The following is a 23,578-nucleotide window of genomic DNA, read 5'->3' on the forward strand; positions in this document are numbered from 1 at the left end:
GCTGTTGCCAAGGATGAAAACAAATTGATAATGCTCGTGGCCACCTTCAAACATAGACAAATGGCTGTGAGTCCAAGCAGCACACCATGCAATGTCTCCCGGACCAGAGCATGTTGGATCTGAACCAAAGTGAGCCTTTGGATTTTAGCCCTTTTTCAGGGGTCAGAGTTCCAAGGTAATCCTGAGGCCCGCATACTTTTTCAGCCAACTTTGTATTAATCCAGTAGCTTCTCTATGGCCCCACACAAGAGGAGCAGTCATACCTCCTGCAGAAGGATGGACAGATGCTATGCTGAGAATCATTATGAATAGGAGGAATATTGGAGGAGAAAGAAAGAAAAGGAAGGGTGCAACTGATTCAAATAATGTGCAAGAGACAGAAAGTAAGATCTGCTTTCATGGATCACTGAGGAAATATCGAGAAGAAGAATATCGAATTGCCAAAATATCAAGGGAAAAATATAGAATGCCAAAATATCGAAGCCCTATCTCCAAACAGGTAAGTACAAAAATATGGAATCCTAAATATCGTTGTAAAAAAATATAGTTAGTCACAATATCGAATTTTTTTAAATGTCTTAAAATTAATGTAAAATTAATGAAATAAAACACATAATTAACTGAAACATACTTAAAAATACTTAAATTACTTTAAAATTAATAAATAATTAATGTAAGTAAAAAAAATAGAATAATACCCATATATATTAACGTAATATTTATTTAAAAAATGCAATATTTTTTGCGTAGGATAGCGGGCGGGTAAAATTTACTATTACCACTCCAGTAAGTGCAATAGTAGGGAAAACGTTGGATAGCGGAAGGGTAAAAATTACTATTCCCACTCCAGAGAGTGCAACAGTAGGGAAAGCGTTGGATAGTGGGAGGGTAAAAATTAGTATTCCCACTCCAGACAGTGTAATAATAGGGAAAGCATTGGATAGCGTAGGGGTAAAAATTAATATTCACACTCCAGAGAGTGCAACAGTAGGGAAAGCGTTGAATAGCGGGAGGGTAAAAATTACTATTCCCACTCCAGTGAGTTCAACAGTAGGGAAAGCATTGGATAACGTAGGGGTAAAAATTACTATTCCCACTTCATAGAGTGCAACAGTAGGGAAAGCGTTGGATAGAGTAGGGCTAAAAATTACTATTCCCACTCCAGAGAGTGCAACAGTAGGGAAAGCGTTGGATAGCGTAGGGGTAAAAATTACTATTCCCACTTCAGAGAGTGCAACAGTAGGGAAAGCGTTAGATAGCGGGAGGGCAAAATTTACTATTCCCACTCCAGTGAGTGCAACAGTAGGGAAAACGTCAGATGGCGTAGGGGTAAAAATTACTATTCCCACTCCAAAGAGTGCAACAGTAGGGAAAGCGTTGGATAGCGTAGGGGTAAAAATTACTATTCCCACTCCAGAGAGTGCAACAGTAGGGAAAGCGTTGGATAGCGTAGGGGTAAAAATTACTATTCCCACTCCAAAGAGTGCAACAGTAGGGAAAGCGTTGGATAGCGTAGGGGTAAAAATTACTATTCCCACTCCAGTGAGTGCAACTGTAGGGCAAGCGTTGGATAGCGTAGGGGTAAAAATTACTATTCCCACTCCAGAGAGTGCAACAGTAGGGAAAGCGTTGGATAGCGGGAGGGTAAAAATTACTATTCCCACACCAAAGAGTGCAACAGTAGGGAAAGCGTTGGATAGCGAAGGGGTAAAAATTACTATTCCCACTCCAAAGAGTGCAACAGTAGGTAAAGCGTTGGATAGCGTAGGGGTAAAAATTACTATTCCCACTCCAGAGAGTGCAACAGTAGGGAAAGCGTTGGATAGCGGGAGGGTAAAATTTACTATTCCCACTCCAGTGAGTGCAACTCTAGGGTAAGCGTTGGATACCGTAGGGGTAAAAATTATTATTCCCACTCCAGTGAGTGCAATAGTAGGGAAAGCGTTGGATAGCGTAGGGATAAAAATTACTATTCCCACTCCAGTGAGTGCAATAGTAGGGAAAATAATAATTTAATATTTTATTAAAAACAAATAAATTATTATTACCAAATAAAAATATTAAAATTAATTACCAATCACACAAAATTTAATAATTAATTTATTATAAATACCAATGTATGTTTTAATTAATAACCTATTAATAATTAATTAACAACCAATTAATTTTCAATACCAAACATTAATAAATAAAATTAATACCAATTAATAATTAATTAAGAATAAAGGAATTAGCAATATACAAAAATTATTTAAAAAATTAATTATTTGCAATTAAATTAATTCCCACCATATTCCCCTATAAACCCACAACCTGCTACAAATAATAAATGAATACAATTAACATAATTATCAATTAAACAATTAATACTAATTAATTACCAATTAATACAAATTATTTACCAATTAATAATTAATCAACAACCAATTAATTTTCAATACCAATTAATAATTACCTAATAACAATTAAATTACTTCCCACCCTATTCCCCTATAAACCCACAACCCGCTACAGAAGTAAAACGCAAAATTAAATTAAAAATATTAATAATTCCTAAAAATTATTATTTAATGTACTATAATTAAATTACTTCCCACCCTAATCCCCTATAAACCCACAACCCGCTACGGAATTAAATTACACAAAAATTAAATAACATAAAATTCATTACTTTAAAAATATTCAAACATACATTCCAAAATTTATACATACTTTTAACACATATACTAACACTTAAAACACTATAAAAAAATTCGATATTTTTAACAACTATATTATGACTGTCGATATTACTTACTTCTATATTATTTAAATCGATATTTTATTTCTTACCTGATTTTCGATATTCTTCACCACTTTATTTTGGCAATTCGATATTCTGTCCATTCTATATTAAAAACTCGATATTCTGTCCTGTCGATATTTTGAATTCAATATTATGTCTGTTTACCGCTTTCATAGTTACCCCTCACCTTTTGCCTGGTCTCAGTGTGCTTTTGACTGCAGCCTGCTGGGATCCTGCTAATCAGGACCCTAGCAACTGTGCTCTCTCCCCTAAATTGACTCTGGTAAGTACTTTGGTACATCCACAGTTGGTTACTGATGTACATGGAATATGGTACTAACTTGCCCAGGACATAGATACACCAGGGGTCTATCATGGGCTGCAGAGTGAAATGTGCCACCCAGGGGTATCCACTTAAACTCTGACTACAGGCCTTCCATTGCAGCCTGTGTGAGATGGTGCTTGCACCTCTCACAACAGAGATAAGTTTCCTTATATCTGAGGTCACTTCACTTAAAACCTATAATTCACCCCTATGGAAGCCCTGGCAGTCCCGAGGGCAGGGTGCTTAATTACAAGTGTGAGGATGCCACTGCATGAGCAGGACACCACTGCAAACCCAATTCTCCAGGCTTTGTAAGTGCAGTCAGCCAATTTCAGGTATATAGTGGATATCAGTCATTACGAGATGTCTAATTATAAAATGGCTGCCTCGAACCTGGTCATGTTTGGTATCAAACATGTTGGAATCATACCCCAACACAAATTCCATTGCTGAAAGTATGATCGCATGTACTGGGGGAGCTCCTTAAGGGACTCCCCTGTACTCTCAGTGACAGCCTTTCAGGTTCTGCCAGCAAGCTAGTCCTGCTACAGATCACAGACACGATTCTGCCCTCCTGCTGCTGAGCTGAACCCGAGCAGGGGTAGAACAATAGATTTCCTGTCATAGAGAGGTGTGACCACATCCTAGACAGGATTTAGTGTATTGATCTGCAATGAGGGTGCTTTTCAGCGCCTTAAAAGTGCTTTGGAGGGCACACTTAGTGCCCTCCTTGCGTACTCCAGTTTGAGCCAGTTCAGAAACCCTTTGTTTCGCTCTGGCGCAAAACTGGACGAAGGACAGGGAAGTATCCTCCCCTCTGTCCTGCCCATTCTCTGGGAAGAACCCCCTGAGCAGTTTCAACAATTTCCCTAGGGGACTTAAGGGATCCCCTGTAGGTGGGTCCTCAGATCTGTCATGGAACAAGACTCACCTTCTAAACCAAGACACTCTTCAACTATCTGGACACTCAGACTTCATCGGACTTCGACTGGAACCGTGACTGCATCAAGGAAACTCCTACAGCTCCTGGTCTTAATTTTCTTTAAGTCTTCTGCATCATCTGTGCTTCATCCAGGTTCTCCAGAAGGCCTGTGGGCATCAAGTACATTGGAAGTAATCTCCCTTGGAGTTCCTCCCCTGCATCTACAGGCACCGCTAACAAAGCTGATCGGTCTGCTGCTCCTGTCGTCCTACGGACTTTCCAAGGCCCAGCAACACAGGTAGTGGTTCTGCAGCTCCCTTGAGGCCTCAAATGTCTTCTCAGCAATTTTGTGGACAGTTCTCTCGTCTGAGCCGCTGGGACCAAACCCCTGTGCAGCGTGTTGATTTGCCATTGCCAAGGCTTGTTGACTCTGCACTCCAGATATCGTTGGGCTACAAAAGCTCTACCCTCCAGCACCTAATCCTCTGAAGATCAGATTGCTTGCTGTATCCCTTGCACCGTGGGCCTCCAACTTTGGTGAGCAGCTGAGGCCATCTTGCAACTCCTGAGCCTTGGGCCTGTGGGTCCTCTCGAGAGTCTTCCTTTGCTTCAGTGGGCTACCCTGCATGCTTGCAGCCTGCTCTGACACTCCTGTTCCTGGTGAGACCCTTAGATCTTGCTAGTCCCAATGTTTGCATCTTTTCACTTTCCACGCCATTTGCGGCTACCAAGGCTTGTTGGTGCTGCCCCAGAAACTGACCACCTAGACACCGACAACCAATGTGGGACAGCTCATACATGGCTCCTGGTCTTCTTCAGCATCACTTGTTCCTCACCGTTGCAACGACAAGGTCACCGTCTTCACTCCTGAGATTCTCAAAATCGGTGGCCATTGTGCTTCCATGCCTCCTGGTCACCTCCGAGTGGCATGGACTCTGTACCCTATGCTTGTGATAGAGCGTCATGATATTTCAAAAATTGTAGGGGCAAATCATAATCATGGATAGTTTGCACCCGCATATATTCTTGTGTTCTACTAAAAGCTGATCATTAGAAATGTCAAAGTAATAACGAAATGTGTAAGAGTAATGATAGAAAATTAGTTTGTGCCATTCGAGAAAGTAAAATGGCATTTAAATGTAATTGTGTAACTTTTGTTGTTTATTGCAAATGCTTAATGTAATAGCTCATGTGTAATGTAATACATTAGATCTAAACGTGTACCATAATAAAGCCTGCATATGTAGAAATGATTAATTGTGCTTTAATGTAAGGAAATGTAGTGCTTGCAGATGCAACATTTATTAATGCGTGTAATTCTTGATGTGGAAAGGCCTAAATGAATGTTCACGTTTTGCTATGAAAGGCCCATTCGTATTTCTTATGTTAGCTGAATTATGAAGGCCTGAAGTGTATCTTCCCTGGTAGAGCTCTCATTTGGAGGTAGTCAGCGAAATTCATGTGCGTGCACGATTGTTTTGTTCTCATGCTTCTGTTGCAGGTGCAAGGACACCGTTCTCGTTAGTTAGACTGACACCTTTTGTCTTAGGAGTTAGGTAGGGAGGAGGTCCGCAAAAAAGTATCCTGGAATGTCGATAATTAGGAGAAGCCTGAGACCCAAGGACACTTCAACCGTTGCTGGACGAAGTACAAGTTTTGGTGGAAAATTACCTATGAGAGGTGCCTGGTCGGAGATGGTGTTTCAGGGCGTGTTCTGCAAATTGTACATTTTGTATTAGTGACAGTGCCCCGAGGGATGAGCTAGCAGAGAGCCGTTAGAGGGTAGAAGGAAAGGTTTGATACTGAGGAAGGAGACTTAGAATGAACTTAGTAGCTTTGGCTACTGACCCTTACAACGTGAGTGTACTTCTTAAGTCTTCACGAGCTGACACCTTTTCTTGATCTTGCCTGGGAAATGCTAAGTAGGGATGTCACTTTAGTGATAGTGTAGGGTCAGATTACTGGATTTCTTTTACAGCCACTAATGAATACTAATTTGGATGTTGGAGCAGTTATTGCTTGTTTAATATATCTGGAGTTGCTTATTCTTTTTATGTTTCACCGGATCAGACTGGTGCGTAGGATGAACTTTGTATTAGTGCCCATGTATTTCTTTAACCTTGTTATGAGGTGTTTGTCTGTCCAATTATTTTTGGGCTTTGTAATAAAACTCCTAAACTTGAGGGATCTTTTCCGAGTCTAAGTTGATTGGTACTTACTGTGTTTTAGTTAGAATGTATTGATTTTCTCCCCTTTACACTTTTCAGCAGGTAACAACGGTCCAGTCAGCCGAGAATTCTTAGTGAGATTTAAAAATAAGAATCCGGTGCAATCACTTGCAGGTTCCTCTCTTCAAGAACCCACTCTTGGATTTCACCGTCCTCCTTCACAGGCTTCTTCAGAAACATCTTCTTCGAAGTCTTCCATTGTCGTCTACGTCAGGTTCCCACATCCATTCACTCCTATGCATCTGGCTTTCCTGGTGCAGGTAAACTGGTTCCTGGGACATCCAAGGGTGGGGTGCTCTCCAATATTCTGTCCTCCAAAGGGTTTCTTCGGGGTCCTCTGGGAAGGGTCCTTCTTTTTTTAAAACTGAAACCGCAACTTCTCCATTGACTTCCATTGGTCACGCAGCTGTGTTTCCACTCTGCACACAGCCTCCGTGGGGCTCCTGGGTACTTACCTTTGGTGGATCCTTGTTTCCCCAGCTCCTCTGAGTATTCTACTCCAAGTCCCTTTCTCCTTTGCAGTTCGCATTCCACTTTCTTAATATGTGGTTTAGTCTCCCTATGGAGTCTAGTGTTTATTCTTGTGTATATTGTTAATATCTCTGGGAAGGAGATATACCAATGTGTCAGTGTTTATGTTGTGTAATAAATAGAAGTATTTGTATAAAACACTGTGTCATACTTTTTTTTATCTAATCGATACTGTTGATTAAATGGGGTTAAATAAGTCCCTTTACACTCCTCCAAGATAAGCCTGAAGGCTGCTATGCACAGTTACCCCTTTGAGAGCTTTCAAAGGTTATCAAAAACCACTACAATCACCATAAGGGAAGGCTGAAATAGTGCAAGATGCATTACTCCTGAGAGTGCACACCATATACTAAGCCATCCTCCTCAAACTTATCTGCCAGATTTGGTAGATTGTCATCATTGGAGAAAGTGCTCAATCCAGCCACCCCACTGGCTATACATGGGCTGCTGAATTCAAACTTAAGTATCTTATTGGCTGTTTCGGAAGAGGAGTTGGTATACTGGCGCCCTTACTGACCCATGTGTTGCCAGTTGGTTTAGCATCTGCGATCCCAAAAGGACTTGGCTGAATCATTTGCTGGGTATGCGGCCTCTACCTATACACCAGCCCTGTGCACCAGCGAATATATTTCCAGAACTGGTGCAGAAATTGTTTGCCACGGGTCGACAGCCTCAAAGAATGCGTTTTAGTTTTGCTGTCCATAAAGTGTTTCAAAGCAAGAACTACAGACTCATCTCTCTTCTCACCTTTGCCGCCAAAGTCATCGAGAAACTCGTCTACACCCAGCTAACGCCCTTCACAGAAATCAACAAAATCCTCGACTCCTTTCAATCCAGATTCTGCAGCAACCACAGCACCAAGACCAACCTCATAGCCGCCACTGACGCCATTCGCACCCTTCTTGATCAAGGCCACACTGCAGTCCTCATCCTCAGAGACCTCTCAGCAGCCTTCGACACCTTCTCTCCACACACACTAGCTGCCAGACTCCACGACGCCGGCATCCAGGGAACTGCCTTAGACTGGATTCAATCTTTTCTCTCAGGCAGAACTCAAAGAAAAAGACTCCCACCCTTCCTCTCTGAACACACAGAGGTCAGATGCGGAGTACCCCTAGGATCCATCCTCAGTCACACGCTCTTCAACATCTACATGGTCCCCCTTGTAACAATCGTCAGAAAACACAGACTCAACATAGAATCATACGCTAATGAAACCCAGCTCATCCTCTCCCTCACCAAGGAACCTAATATCACCAGGCCAATTTCCATAAAGGGATGAAGGACGTTGCATCCTGGATAAGCAGCAGCTGCCTGTAGCTCAACTCAGAGGAAATGGAAGTCCTCATCCTCGAGTCCACTCCCTCCTCATGGGACAACACCTGGTGGCCCCCTACCCTCGGAAACCCTCTGGCCCTACAGACCACGCTCACAACCTCTGCATCATACTCAACTCCTCACTCACCATGAACCGCCAGATCAAAGCCGTGTCCTCCACATGTTTCAACACCCTCCGCATACTTGGCAAGACCTTCAAATGGATCCCACCCGACTCCAGGAAGACCATCACCCACGCACTCATCACCAGCAGACTGGACTACGGAAACACGTTCTACGCCAGAATCAACAAAACTCTTCTCAGCAAACTCCAGACAGTCCAGAACGCCGCAGTCAGACTCGTCCGCAGCATCCCATGACATGACCACAGCACCCATCCCCTCCGCGACCTCCACTGGCTCCCTGTCAAAAAAAGAATAACCTTCAAACTGCTCACACATACCTATAAAGCCCTCCATAACACCGGACCCCAATACCTCAATGAAAGAATCTCTTTCCACGCCCCCTAAAGAGAAACCACCACTCCGCCAATCTAGCCACGGTCCTCCGCATCCACAGGGCCAGAGTGGGTTGCAGATCCTTCTCCTACATCGCGGCCACGACTTGGAATGAACCCCCCTGTGAGAAGTTGGCCTGATATATGCAGTCCACTAGTTATAGTGGGCACCTTGTATCAGTTCAAACAACCCCTTATTGGTTATAGGTTAAAGACAACCTTTATTGAAAGCTATCCTAGTGGTAGCTATGGAGAGCAGCCTTCAGGCTAAGTCTTGAAGGAATGGAAAGCAGCTTGTTTTACCAGTCTATAATCTCTTGAGTCACTAAATGAAAGATATCCACACCAGGTATATATATAAAATATATGTATTTATTACTAAACACACCCTCCTAGTCTCTTTATGAGACTAGAGGTCAAAACACATAAGTTACACTTCAATAATCACATTAAAATAGCACAAATACACGTCAGGCCCTAGGGGCGAGCCACACCATATACTAAAATAGTGGTATAAGAACCACGACTTAACTAGACACAAGGCCTAGAGCCTGTAGAATCACTGGGACCCCAAGGAACCACCCAAGGTAGTGACACAGGGGACCCACGGGGGCCATGTGCAGTGTGTGAACACAGCCGCGAGCTCCCGTTAGCTTCTATGGGGATTTTTAAAGATTAGGGACACTTAGAAATGAGTCAGGACGAAACCCTCTTGGACTTAGGAAGTTCTAGGGGTAGCACCCACGGGAGCACCGGAGTACTTGTGTTACCTCACCCAGGGAAGCTGGGTACATAGGTGTATTTTGGTGTCGGGTCGCGTCGTTGATTTAAATGGGAGCTGGCCAAGAAGTGCTGCTGCTGTGAAGATGCAAAGTGTCAGAAGAGATCCAAGCCTGGATTGAAGATGAGAAGAACCTGAAAGCAGAGGGGACAGAGTCTGAGTCACTAGCCAGTGACCAGGAAGGCGATAAGCAGATGCCCACCGATGTTGGGTGATTTCAGGTGAAAAAGGAGAAGCTTGACTCTTCAGCCACGAGGACCAGGAGGCGTCGAGGACAATCAGGAGCTGGATTCGAGCTGTCCCACAAAGGATGTTGAGTGCTGAAGTGTCGGTGCCCAGATTGGACACAACAAGCCTTGGTAACAGCAACCCACGCAGAAACAAGAAAGATGCTTCGGTGCAGACCAGCAAGGTCTGTGGGACTCACCACTTGGTTGGGAGTCAGGGCACATCTGGAGCAACCAGGGAAGCCCAAGGAAATACAAAGTTACCCCCTCAGGGACCCACCAGTCAACAGACCAGGGATCGCGAAGAGACCTTGAGATGAAACACAAAATGGTGGCCCACGGGTCACTTAGAATGACCAGGCTGACAATCTTCAGTAGATTTAGTGCTCAAGGTAGGGGCTACAAGTCAGCCCTAGCACGACTTCAAGAGACGCCAAGAAGTCAATGCACTTGCAGAAATGCACGGTGACCAGGAGTTCTGGTTCCACGTTACTCACGAGGGCTGTGGGTCTCAGCTTTGCTGGGGACTCGGGTCGGCCTCTGTGATGTCTGGAAATCCTCTTCCTGGGCTGCAAATACTTCAGAGTTAGGCGGGAGCTTCGGAAATGCAGACCGGCAAATTGCTTCGTTGGTGCCTGCCAAGCAGGGGAGTCACTCCTTGACCCCAAGGGAGATTTCTTCAGTCCTCTGGTCTTGAGCAGAGCGTCGAAGGTCCAGGATTATGCACAGGGACACCAAATGTGCCCCGAGGTCAGGACTTCAAAGCACTCAGAGAGTGCTCCCACCCAGCCCAATACACATAAGCCTGTCTGGGAGGTGGTTACACCTCCCTGTGACAGGAAACCTATTGTCCAGGCCTCCCCTGCTGGAGTTTCGGTCAGCAGCAGGAGGCCAGGCCTGTGTTTGTGGCTGCAGCATCCATTTTGTGATGCCAGGGCTTTATTAAGTTTCTACCGGGTATACCAGTGCTGTCATGTCTCTCCCTCTAGAAGGGTGAGATCATACTCCCACACCAGTTACTGGTGTGGGGGTATGATTCCAAGGTGTTTGATACCAAACACAACATGTTTCCGTGCAGCCAGTCCAAAGTTAGCATTTACCGTTTGGTTATAATGCACTTAAGAGTATATGGTCAGGCTGCACTACAAACAGCATCAGAGAAGGGTCTCCGAACTCTGCGGAGGGGCTCTGCTCATGCAGCCGAGCCCTCTCACATAAGAACCAAGCACTCTGCCTTCAGGATTGATAAGGCCTGCAATGGGAGTGACTTATAGGTTTATATGTGTGTATATGTATAGTGATATAGGTAACCTATATCACAGTAAGGGGTGCATGCACCACCTTACACAGGCTGCAGTAGAAGACCTGTGGTGTCATTTTGGGTGGCTTTCCAGGGGTGGCATAATACATGCTTCAGCCCCTGGTAGGCCTCTGGGGTACCTATGCCCTGGGTACATAGTATACCATATACTAGGGACTTATAAGGGTACCTCAGATCCAATCTGAACTGTACCTAAAGTACATGGAATCATTTTTAGAGAGGAAGCAGCTAGGCTGGAGCCCTGACTAGCAGGGTCCCAGCCAGACTAAAGTCGAAAAACAGTGAAACACCAGCAAAAAGTGGGGGTAAACATGTGAAGCAGATCCTACTCTCCTACACCCCCCTCCGGATCAGATGAAGCCCGACACTGCAACTATTCAGAAAAGATCTCAAGACCTGGCTCTTCCGATGACCACAGAGCTGCCACTATCTCCCCCTCCCCCAGTACTTTGAGACCCTCACGGGTAAGTAGTGCGCTCAAAATATTCCTGATTGATTGATTAATTGATTGATTGAAAGCAGAATCCACCTTCTCTCCAAAGAGGCAACACCCAGAAAAGAGCATAACAATTATCATAGCTGTATATCGCCACAGAATCAATGGACCTCATCCAGGCATGTATTTGAAGGCCAACACTGGTGTCCAAAGGTCCCACCAATGCTATCAGCAGTATCCATACAGGCACAGATACCATACTTGGCAGTGTCATAGCCATTATGTATGGTCTGAACCAGAGAAGCCCTAACGTCATCTGGGACTACTGGCAAAATCATGATGGCCATGTCCCAAAGGGCATGTGTTTATCGGCGCAATAGTCAGACTATGGTTAAATCCCGCAGAGCCAAGCCCACAGAGGAAAACACATCTGCCACAGGCATCAATATTTGTGGGTTTCCTGGTCAAAGGATTGGTAGGAAACACATTTGGGTTCACCTTATTCCTTGAGGCCTGACCAATAAGGGTTTGCAAAGTAGGGTGCTTTGTGAGAAAAATCTGCATCACTAGGTACTGGTTTATGAAGTCTGGTTACCTGACTGCTAGCAGGCAGGTAAAAACTGTTTCAACAAAGAAATCAGAGCAAGATGTTGCCAGCTTTGGCTGTAGAAGACAGCTGTATTCTAGTATGTTAGATACCATTTAAACTAGCAGTACAAACAAGGCACTTTCATCCATCGATGACCCATGTAACGAGTTGAGCTGTGCGTCAGTGGATGTGTCAAACCCACTGGCATTTTATATATTAATGTATATGGCATCATCAATGTAATGAGGGGAGTGCAGATCATCGTAGTCATCACCAATATCCTGGGGTGCACCCTGATCTGGCACAGGATCAGTATCTGATCCAAAAAGATAATGATTTGTTTGCTAATAGCTGTGTAATGAGTGACATCAGAATGAATTGGTGATACATATATGTGGCTCTGCTTCAAACACTTTCAGGGTAATACAGTGCCAGCATGGGGCTCCATGAGAGCACCTAGTGGTGAGCAGGAGCACTACTAAAACCTTCTCCATATCCAGTGCATGGGGGTTATTCTAAGGCAGGAAATCTATATCTGGAAGTATCCCTCAGAAACACTTTTACATTAGCATTCCTTTATTTTGACACTAATCTCAGTTCCAACCACAATACACTTCTTTTCAACACGGTAAACCAGTAAGTAGTCCCACTAGGTCCTAGGTGTAACTAGACACACAGCTGCTCAGGCCCAGGCAACCTTCTCAGGTGATAATGCGCTGTACAAATCTACACAACAGAGGGTATGCATTCAAAGCATACAAATCGAATGGAGATTGTCACTAATTACTGTGGTGACATACAGGTCATTGAGTTTCTTGCGGGCAGCCCATCAATGGCTATGCACCCCTAGGAGAGGATCATCTACTAAATTCAGAGTTTCCCACCATGCATGTGGGGTCTCTGTAACCTCCTATGGAGTCTCTGCTGCAATAGCTCCACAGAAGGCAGTGATCGTTGGTCGAGCGGCTGCAATGTTTGATGTTGCCACTTGGCAAATTATTTTTTTCTGCAAGAACAAACTGCCGAAGTAACATCTGCACTGACACAAAGGGAGTTTTCTCCCTCTGCATCGAACATTGAGCTATATCTTGACTTGGTATTGCCATGTTGGCTTAGTGGTTGTGGGAGTTAAAAATGAATTGCTACACACACGAAAAAGAGGGGTGAGAGGATAGAGAACCCTCTTTGACCTCCCGCTCAGTAATTTAATCTCACATATAGAAGAGGGATAATGACAACGCGTGAAGGTGAATGAGTGTGTGGGAATGCACCAAATTGATTAAAAGAGGAGTAAGGGATTCCTATGATTGAGCCAAATCAGGAAATTATCCAATGATTCTCCATATCAAAAGGACATCATCAATAAAACGCCTCCAGAATTTGATATGATGGAACCAGGGACCTCCATGCGTGAAGATGTACTGGTCCTCAAAGGCAGGCATATACAGCCCTGCTAGACTTGGAGCGAAAACACTCTCCATGACTTTTAAACATTTCTTATTTCCCTACAGAGAGTGCTAATAGGGTGCTGTTCTCACTCCCCCGCCAGTTCGTGTTTAAACATTTAATAAACTCAGTAAGTTTCATGATTAACAGGTGAAGGTTGAATGTGGTGTCCTCTGAGTATTTTTTCGATGTCCATGTGCATTTTTATCTAATCCTTTACCTCAGAAAATCTGAGAGTAAGCACTGCTATAATCATGTGACAGAGTGCTTGTGTATTTGTCAAAAGCGCGACTGAGCGAGATAAGTTTGAATGTTACAAAACTGAAAGAAAACCACCCCCACCCAGAATTTTTTTGGGGGGAGGGGTTGTACTCATATAATTCAGCTGAAGGTTAGGAGTGAGTGGGGTTAATGCACCATTTTCATTTTTATTAAACATTGTATGTAGGGCACTTCACTCTACACATCACTTGTTCTATGTTTTTTAATCACTTTACAGGTTCCTCTCCAAGAGCGAGGGGCTCTACTAAAGGTGACATCCCCTTTACTTTTAATTTAAAGAAGGGAGGGTGAGCCCCCAGGGATCACAGTGGTGAGAGTCCTGAGGAAAGCCGGGGGATTAGTTTTAGCCGGCTGAAACATGTTGACACTTCTGCAGAGTGGAGGGGTTGGCATCTCATCATAAACTCCCCAACCTAGCATCCACTTTTTGTTTTAAATCTGGAAAGGGTACCTAGAATTACAATGTTGATAAGGACTCCCTGTTACCAGTTTTATATCACTATTTCTGCACCATTCCTCACCTGTGATCCCACACTGTATGTTGTATTGTTTTCCCCTCCCTATTGCTCCACCTCCAGCGTTGGGTTGGCGCGGAGGTGTGTTAGCAGCTCTATGATGAAGCATGACACAGCTTGCGGTGTGTGAGGGCAGTGTTAATCAATTTTGTGCATTCCCATACACTCATTCACCTTCATGCGTTGTCATCATCCCTCTTCTATCTGTGAGATTAAGTTAAAAATGAATGGCAGCCATCCTACTCCAATTGTGTCCCTACAGTCTTATGGTGGACCGACGATTGAGTCAAGAGTTTATACCAGCGCAGCACCCAGAGACTCCACCTGTGTAAACCCGGGTCCAGTCATTTGGAGCAGACAGCATCGGATTGGGAAGGCCGGTTTCAGTTAGCTCTATCAACCGGCCCACAGAGCCTTATGGCCTCTTCCCCGGCCCAGCCACTGTAATGTGGAGCCAGCATCATGTGCAGGCAGGCTTGTAGGCGGTAGCTTGCAGCAACGCCACTCTGTCAGTATTTTGGCCACTGCAGATTTTAGCTTGGCCCCCTTGGGGCCAGGGCAGGCGCTCAGAAGCAGTGTCTCACTTCCCTGCTGTGCTGTTATACTGAGGCGCCTGGCTGGGAGCAGGTTATGCGGCATTTGGGCCATTATCACCGCAGCTCCCCTGGAGCAGCATTAGCTCTGTGCTTTACTTCACCCCTAGGTCATCGCCCTGAGGCTATACTTGGCTGGGGAGATGAAAGAGTAAGTGAAGGGGCCCCCTGTTGGCACCTCAGCGCCAGAGTCTTTCAGGCCTTGGTGGTGGGGGGTATGTTTGCATAGGCTTCGCTGTGCAGCATCTTTCTCAGAGAGAACACTTGAGGGGATGTAACGTTAGGGTCAGAGCAGCTGAATTTGGAAATAGGTTTGAGTCCCAGCCTCAGCTAAACATTCTGTGATTCTGTGCAAATGACTTAATTGCCCAATGCCTAAAATAATAATTAATTTGATATTCTGTAATGTGACTGGTGCTCATATAATAGCTGCGCTTGGGCTGAGTTCACGCTAAAATTGAATACAAAATAATCTGCTGTTTGCTCATATTTTAAGAGTCTGCAAAGGCTGGAATAATAATAAAAGAGGATTCTCTATACAATTATAAATATGTCCTTCTTGACAGGGGTTTTCTGCCTTTGTTTAATTTTTAACTATCTGTCATGGATCATTAAAGCAGATTTCGACCACATTTTAAACTCTGTTCACCTTATGTTTATAGTTTGAAGTACAAATTGATCAGAGGAGAAAATACCAGCATTAGGCGATTTTCTTCATTTTCCTACGACCAGGACATTAAAATACCAGTAATGCTGGTTAAAAAAGCCACATGGTGAGTTGTGGCCTTTCGGTCACTTTATTTCACCTCACTCTCCCAGCCAAAAGGTAATGCTTTTAGCTTTCACCAATGTTTTTGGCTCTATGACACCGTCTATAGCAGCCTTTGGCACGGTCTCCCACCACACACTCACCGCCAGACTCCACGATGCCGGCATACAGGGAACTGGCCTACACTGGATCTGCTCATTCCTCACCTGCCAAACCCAAAGAATTAGACTCCCGCCCTTCCTCTCCGAAACCATAGAGCTCAGTTGTGGAGTACCCCAAGGATCATCGCTCAGGCCCATGCTTTTCAACATCTACATGGCCCCCCTCACCGCCATTGTCAGAAAGCATAGTATCCTACACCGACGACACCCAACTCATCCTCTCCCTCACCAAGGCACCCAACACCACCAGACTCAGCTTCCAGAAAGGAATGAAAGACGTCGCATCCTGGATGAGCAGCAGCTGCCTGAAGCTCAACTCGGAAAAAACAGAAGTCCTTGTCCTCAGATCTACCCTCTACACTTGGGACAACACCTGGTGGTGCACCGCCCTCGGCAACCCTCCCACTCCCACTGACCATGCCTGCAACCTTGGCATCATACTCGGCTCCTCCCACACCATGACCCGACTGATCAATGCTTTCTCCTCCACGTGCTTCTACACCCTCCGCATACTCTGCAAAACCTTCAAATGGACCCCCACGAACCAAGAAAGGCTACCACCATGCACTCATAACCAGCAGATTGGATTACGGAAACAGCCTCAAAACCGGAGTCAACAAATCCCTACTTTGCAAACTCCAGACCATCTAGAACAACGCTGCCAGACTCGTCCTGGGAAGGGTATGCCCAGACGTGGGTCCCGTGCTCTCAATGCCACTGGAGTCAAGCTATCCTGGCTGAAGAGGGGTGAAACCCCGAAACCGGTCCTAGGATGCTTGTTTCCAGTCCAGGGAGGACCTGGCTTGGCAGTTCGGGCTGGACTGATCTCATGAGGCACAGGGTCAAGACTGATTTGCATATGGCTGGGTTCAAACTGGAACGGCATGGTGAGCAAAAAAACTATGGATTTAGGCCCAGATCTCTGTACTGGGGTGAATGTATGACATTGTTCTGCATTCTGTCCATCAACTGTTGTTTTTGCATTTGTCACCCCGAGTGGGAAGGGTATGCTCAGACGTGAGTCCTGTGCTCTCCATGCCACTGGAATCAAGCTATCCTGGCTGAAGAGGGGTGAAACCCCGAAACCGGTCCTAGGATGCTTGTTTCCAGTCCAGGGAGGACCTGGCTTGGCAGTTCGGGCTGGACTGTTCCCATGAGGCACAGGGTCAAGACTGATTTGCATATTGCTGGGTTCAAACTGGAACAGAATAGTGAGCAAAAAAACAATGGATTTAGGCCCAGATCTCTGTACTGGGGTGAATGTATGAAATTGTTCTGCATTCTGTCCATCAACTGTTGTTTTTGCATTTGTCACCCCGAGTGGGAAGGGTATGCCCAGACATGGGTCCCGTGCTCTCAATGCCACTGGAATCAAGCTATCCTGGCTGAAGAGGGGTGAAACCCCGAAACCGGTCCTAGGATGCTTGTTTCCAGTCCAGGGAGGACCTGGCTTGGCAGTTCGGGCTGGACTGTTCCCATGGGGCACAGGGTCAAGACTGATTTGCATATGGCTGGGTTCAAACTGGAACGTGATGGTGAGCAAAAAAACGATCGATTTAGGCCCAGATCTTTGTACTGGGGTGAATGTATGACATTGTTCTGCATTCTGTCCATAATCTGTTGTTTTTGCATGTGCCAGACTCGTCCTCGACATCCCACAACAAGCCCACATCACCCAACAGCTACGGGACCTCCATTGGCTCCCTGTCGAGAAGAGAGTGTCCTTCAAGCTGCTCACTCAAGCCTACAAATCCCTCCACAACACCGGACCCCAATACCTCAATGAAAGTGTTTCTTTCTACGCACCCAAGAGAAGACTGCAGACCTCGCCCTGGCCGAAATCGCTCGCATCCGCAGAGCCTGAACAGGAGGAACAGCCTACTCCTTCATACTGGCAAAGACCTGGAACAAACTCCAGCTCAGCATCAGACGAGCCCCCACTCTGCAAGCATTCAGGAAGAGCCTCAAGACCTGGTTCTTTGGATGAGAGGGAGCTGCACGATAACCCCCCCCCCCCCCACCTCCCCAGTGCCTTGAGACCCTCACAGGTGAGTAGCGCGCTTCAAAAATCCCTGATTGATTGATTGAGAAGAGCTTTAAAATATGTAATTTATCAAACATTTCTCTAAAAAGGAGCCCAATGAGACTAGCCAAATGCTGTTTTATAAATAGGTGGAATCTGGGAATTTGGACCACTTATTTAAGGGGTGCCCGTGCCTAATTGTGATCCCAATCCGACACTTGGAGCCGCAATACGGAAACTCACCAGAACTCAGAGGAGACTCCCAGCACACAAGACATGCAATACCATTCTGTACTAGGGCGGCCTCGGGGTAAGTAGGGTTCAGAGCACCTTGACCTCACTGGTTGAAGTTTGGGTCATTTCCAAGGTTTCAGACCAGAAATTAAGCAGGGAGCCGAGACCGAGAGCCGGAAGTCTTTTGATACAACACTTTAAGCGAGAGCACGAAAAGTAGTATTTGAAGCTCCAGCGGGGACAGGCAAGAAAATTACCAAGAAACAACACAAAATGTTAAAAATGCTACAGCGAGCAGAGCGGAACAGCTCACACATTACAAGCTTCACTTTGTATTCATGGAGTGAAAAACAAGTGTGCTGCAGAGAGCTAAATCCCAGGACTGGGGCACGCTTTCTGCTTTATTATGTAAGCTCTTCTCTAAGTGGTGTATTAGACAAATGTACGATGTAAGCAGGGAATTAGTTAAATTAAAACAGTGAAACTTGTCAGGCATTGTTTTACCATTTCATGGTTAATTGGAAAATACATTTTCGGAAAAGGTATGTTCCAGGATCTCGCACACGTACAGAGAGTTTCTACACTTTATTAATACCAGAGAGAACCCAATGGCACCGAACACTCATCTATTTAAATTTCCAACAGTGCAAACAGCGTACTTTAGAGTTGGAACAGTTTACAACAGAAGAGGACATGGTTCAACAGTTTTCAATAACATAAACTGTAGAATATTAGACGTACTAGTTTCCTCCCAGTGTTGCTTTACTCTGTACTCTCTACCCCAACTGTCGCAAGTAGGCGTAACACGTTCACACAAACCCCTTTCTTTAGAACACACGTAGAAAATAAGGATATAAATAATTTCCTCAAATCAAGACTGCACATATTTTACTGTAGGGGACCGGAACCGTTATTTAAACAGGTCAGTGTCCTTACCTGCTCTGGTACGATCGCCTCTTTTGCTGGGGGAACCTGTAGAGAGTAAATAACAAGTTTAAAAGCGATACTGCATATTACAAACAAAATATATCCTTCTGCTAACATTTTCAAAAAGGCAACGCAAATCCTAGTCCTGGCCGGTAGGAATGTCTGAGCCCCGTACAATAAACTCTCGTGGCCTAGGAATCAATGGATTTAAAGCAACAAACAATGCGTTACTTACTTCCGGTAAGGCTATTTCCGGTCGATACTCTAACTGCAGATTCGTTACTTAGCTGATTAGGAGTCTGACGGACCGAGGACCACCAGGTTCGTGGCAATGGTGGTCTCCCCACCGCCCTATTATGAGTTGAGCGGTGGGATAACCACAGCCCCTCCGAGCTGCCAGGGAACCGTCATTCCCTGGCAGTGTTGCGGCGGTGTAGGACGTCAATATGCTTGGTGCGACTGCTAAGGTTCTGCCAAGCATGTTAGGAGTTTCCTACCCGCCAGGGTTTTCACGGCGGTTTATCCTATATGAAAACCCTGGCGGAGAGGAATCCTGTGCCTCTGTGCCCTGTGGATGCACACAGGGAGGTATCCATTCACAAAGGGGAAGGGGTCCCCTGGTGACCCCTTCCCGTTTGCGAGTGGCTTACCATCCTTTTGAACAGGGTGGTAAACTGCAAGTGTTTTGCGACATTCCAAGGAGGTAAGTCTGAGGAGGGAATTTTACAAGGGTCCTGCAGAAAAGAGAGTGTAAAGATTCCCTCCCTAACGAATTGTGAATCAATGCAGTAGTGTCGCTAAAAGTAAGGGCCGATGCTGACATGGCTGTTTGTCACATGTATTATTTTGAAATGCCCCGATCTAGGGCAGTAGTTGCGGCGTGTGATCTAGTGAAATAAGCTATAAGACGCTCAAGAGGATCCCTTTTGGCCAGGGTGCACCATTGCTTGAAGCAGAGCATAATTCATCAGGAGAAGGTCTGATTCTGGACTGCCTTTCCATTTGTGGCCCCTGCAAACTTAACAAATACCTGATTATCTTCACTAGAGTCTCCAACAAGTCGATTGAGAGCAACTAGTTTCTCGCAGCCTGCATTAGTATAGATCTCGCATAACTTACCTGTCAGCTGGTTTGAGAATATGCAGCTTCTATTTTGCTAAACAACCACTTTAAAAGATTGTACGGCTCATCCCGTGATGCTAAGCAAGATCACAGTGCAGGGCTTTCTCTTCTGTAAATGGTCTTTTTTTTGTTATCTTTCTCGACTTCTTTCTTTTTTTCCCTTTCTCTACTTCCTTCCTTCCTTTCCCTTTTCTTCTTTTTCTATCTTTTGCTGTCTGACTTTTCTTTCCATCTTGATTTATTCTTGCTTTCTCTCATTTTTTCTTTTTCTTCACATGTCTTTAATCCTCTATTCCTTTCCATTTTCGGTTCTTTATTTTTGCTTTGCCTTTCTCTTTTTTCTGTCTTTTCTTCCTTTCTCTTTTTTTGCTCGTGCTTGTCTTTCTCTACTTTGCCTTCTTTCTTCTCCTTTTTCCTCTACTACTCTTGCATATCTTTCATTAGTCTTTTTTCAGTTTCAACTTTCTTCTTTACACTCTCTTATTTCTTCTTTCTTTGCGTCTTCTTTGCCTTTCATATTTTTTTCTTCCTTCACTCCTTTTCTCTCCTTTTGCTTCTTTTACTTCTTTTTCTTTCTTTCTCATGTCTATTCTTCTGTTTCCCTGCCTTCCTTTGTTTATATTTTCTGCTCCAATGTCTTTCTTTTTTCTTTTTGTGCTTTTCTTCCTTTCTTGGCTCTGATTATTTCTCTTTTTCTTTCTTCCTATTTCTTTCTTTTACTTTTTTCAGATTTTTTCTTCTTTCATCTCACTTTTTGCTTCCTATTGTTGACGCTCCGTTTCTTTCTTTCCTCTGCTTTCTTTTTCTTTTCCCATCTAATTTCGTTTTGTTTTCTACCTTTTCTACATCTTAATTCCTTTTCCTTTTTTCCTACATCCTTTTCTTCAACCCTTTCTTCCGTCCTTTCTTCACTCCTCTCTCTTTCTTCTTTCCTTTCTCTTCCATATTCACGTCAAACCTTCCAGGCTACTTGTTTTTCTTCCATCATTTCCTTTCCTTTATTTCACTCCTTTTCTATCTTTATTTATCATCCCTTTCTTTTTGACTTTTTTTCTTTTAGTTCTTACCCTCCTTAGGAGCACTCCCTTGAAAATTTTCATACAGTCTGATCGTAAATTTACGTGTCCATTTTATATGGCTTCAAGACCCAAGCAGCCAAATTCAAAGATTGTACATGAAGTATTCTCCCTCCCATCCTGGACCTTATATTGTGGTTAAATGGCAGTTTCTTGTGGGCTTTAAAGCTCTGGAAATCACCATTGCTTCGGCCAAATCAGAGCTATCAGGATCCTGGTCAATAGGATCGTTTGAACTGACAGTTTCAGTGCAGTAGAGGAAAAGCATATTGAAATGTCTTCCTTCCTGCTTGTTTAAATAGTACCTGGTGATTGTTTGTCTATCTGTATTAGAAGTGTATTTGTGGATAAGGTTGGGTTGAAAGGCCTAAGAGATACATGCACTGCCTTTAGCTCGAAGAAGTGGGCGATCACGGATCATGTGCCTAAAGCACTACCATTAGAGTGGTGAAAGACTCTACTGCCTTTGCCTGGATTCAAGCAGCACAAGTGTGGTGGTGACAGAATACAGTGTAGTGATCAGTAGAAGAGAACAGGCCTATTTGTATCTGTTTTCGTGCGATGAGGCCTACAGGCTCACTCACTTAAAGTTCTGCTGATATGTGCTTAAATCACCCTTGGTCTATATCGGTTTGGAGATAAGTGCTGCGCAGTACGTGTGTGTTATATGCATGTGCTAGATGTCTGTGACTGGAACAATACATGGAAGATTCTGGGTTCCATTTTGCAGGGCTCAGGGCTTACCAGATGAACAAAAGAAGGTGTTGGAATCCTCCCATTCAGATTTATGGATTGCTGCATTCCTGTGAGCTGGGTAGGATACACTGGAGAAAGGGAGAGTCAGGCTCTTCAGTAAACTTCAAAGGGAACGGCTGGGCAACTCTCAGGAAGGAGATGGGGCTGATATGAGAATAATAAAAAGAAGGGATGAGGCCCTGGGCTAGCCTTTGGAGACATATATATCACTGTGGCTGACATCCAGGTGTGAACATCACTCCCATTGCCTGTGTTGTGAGGCTATCAGATTTAGAGTCGCTTCTGCTGTGACAGACTTCTTTCTGAAGGAAGGGCAGGTCAGAGGAGACAGCACTTCTAAAGGAAGCAGGTCCCCAACATAAACTTCAAAGACTCAAACTCTAAATCACATTTGATTTCTGAATATGGACTCCAAGAAGGGGAACTTGAGGCCCCTCAAATTGTCAGCAGTGAAGCAGCCAGTCAGACTGTGCAAGAAGGAGAAGCTCTGGAACATCTGTCTGAGACCAGGACTGGGGGTCAAGGCCTGCAAGTCTCCCAACTGAGTGAGGGGATATCACTCTGGCAATCCAAGACAATCTGTCCCATGAGCCTGGATCACCAGTTCTTGCCTGCCTGCCCTTACCAGTATGCACTGTGAGAGCATTGGAGGGAGTTTGGTCTAGAGGGAGAGCCAGGCAATTTGATCCATATAATGAGGTGTGAGAAGATGGCTGCTGCACCGATCGGGTTGTTTCCCGCATGTAGATTAAATTTGGCAATCCTGGATGCCAGGTGGGGCCACCACGAAGATTGCTGCAGTGCCAAGCAGGCCATTGCCTGTGTACAATATGAGGATGTCGACCTCATACACTGGGGGGAGAGAGTCACCAAGACACAGCAATAAGTGTGGTCTGGTTGAGGTTGTCTCAGGGTTGGGGGAGGAGGCCGCCGTGATGACCTATGTGGCCCCAAACCCTGACGGAGGACCAGCACAAGAAGAATCAGAATCCTGCCCCTGTATTGGGAGAATCCAAAGAAATGTACAAGCATCAGAGCAGTACCAAGAACGCAGCCTCCACAGGACCATGTATGAGGAAGCAGAGCACACTCAGCCACTCCCTCTTCTGAGTTTACGAGGAAGCAACTTACTGGAGGCAGCCCCTGCAGTTTCCGCACCAGCGAAGGGAGTTTGCCTGGAGATTTCAATCGCTCAGGTCATGCCGGTGTGGTTAGGACTGATTTACAGGCCGGGTGGCCCTAGGGGAATTTGCCAGCCATATAGTGCTTGGCGCTGGAACACGTTTGACATTAAAAAAAAGAGATGGAGTGGGACTCCTGAGACTCAGACTACTAACCTAAATGATGCCTATAGTGAATGGGGAATAGCCACTGCTGCTATAGAGAGGAGAATGGCACTCAGGAAACCATCAATAAAACTTTAGAACCCTGATCTAAGGGGACTGTGTGTATTGTTTGTGAATGTCATATTTAATTTGCTTTGGTATATAAATACACTTTTTTTTTATATAAAAATAAGTATTTTACTGAACAGTCATTTATTGCTGCTGATGATTGTATTTTGAGCTGTGGACCTGTGTCCACCCCCCTGGGTCTACCCTCCACTGTGAAGCCTTGGACTGCCCAATCTGCACTACCACTGAGAGTCAAGTGCTGAAGGGGTACTTGGCCCAGCTGCTCAGGATTTATAGAAGG

The 23,578-nt window shown here is 44.8% G+C and overlaps 1 protein-coding gene across 1 annotated transcript in view; it reads right to left on the reverse strand.

Annotated features, from left to right (window-relative positions):
• The window catches only part of LOC146830356 (uncharacterized), a 993,685-nt gene that overhangs the window by 562,774 nt on the left and 407,333 nt on the right, over nt 1-23,578 (reverse strand). Inside the window, exon 6 of the mRNA XM_085603721.1 lies at nt 18,939-18,974. Coding sequence (XP_085459847.1) covers nt 18,939-18,974 — 36 coding nt within the window. The remainder of the gene's footprint in view (nt 1-18,938; nt 18,975-23,578) is intronic.

The sequence above is a fragment of the Triturus cristatus genome, chromosome 5_1 (assembly GCF_964204655.1).
Source record: "Triturus cristatus chromosome 5_1, aTriCri1.1, whole genome shotgun sequence".
NCBI classification, from domain to species: Eukaryota; Metazoa; Chordata; class Amphibia; order Caudata; family Salamandridae; genus Triturus; species Triturus cristatus.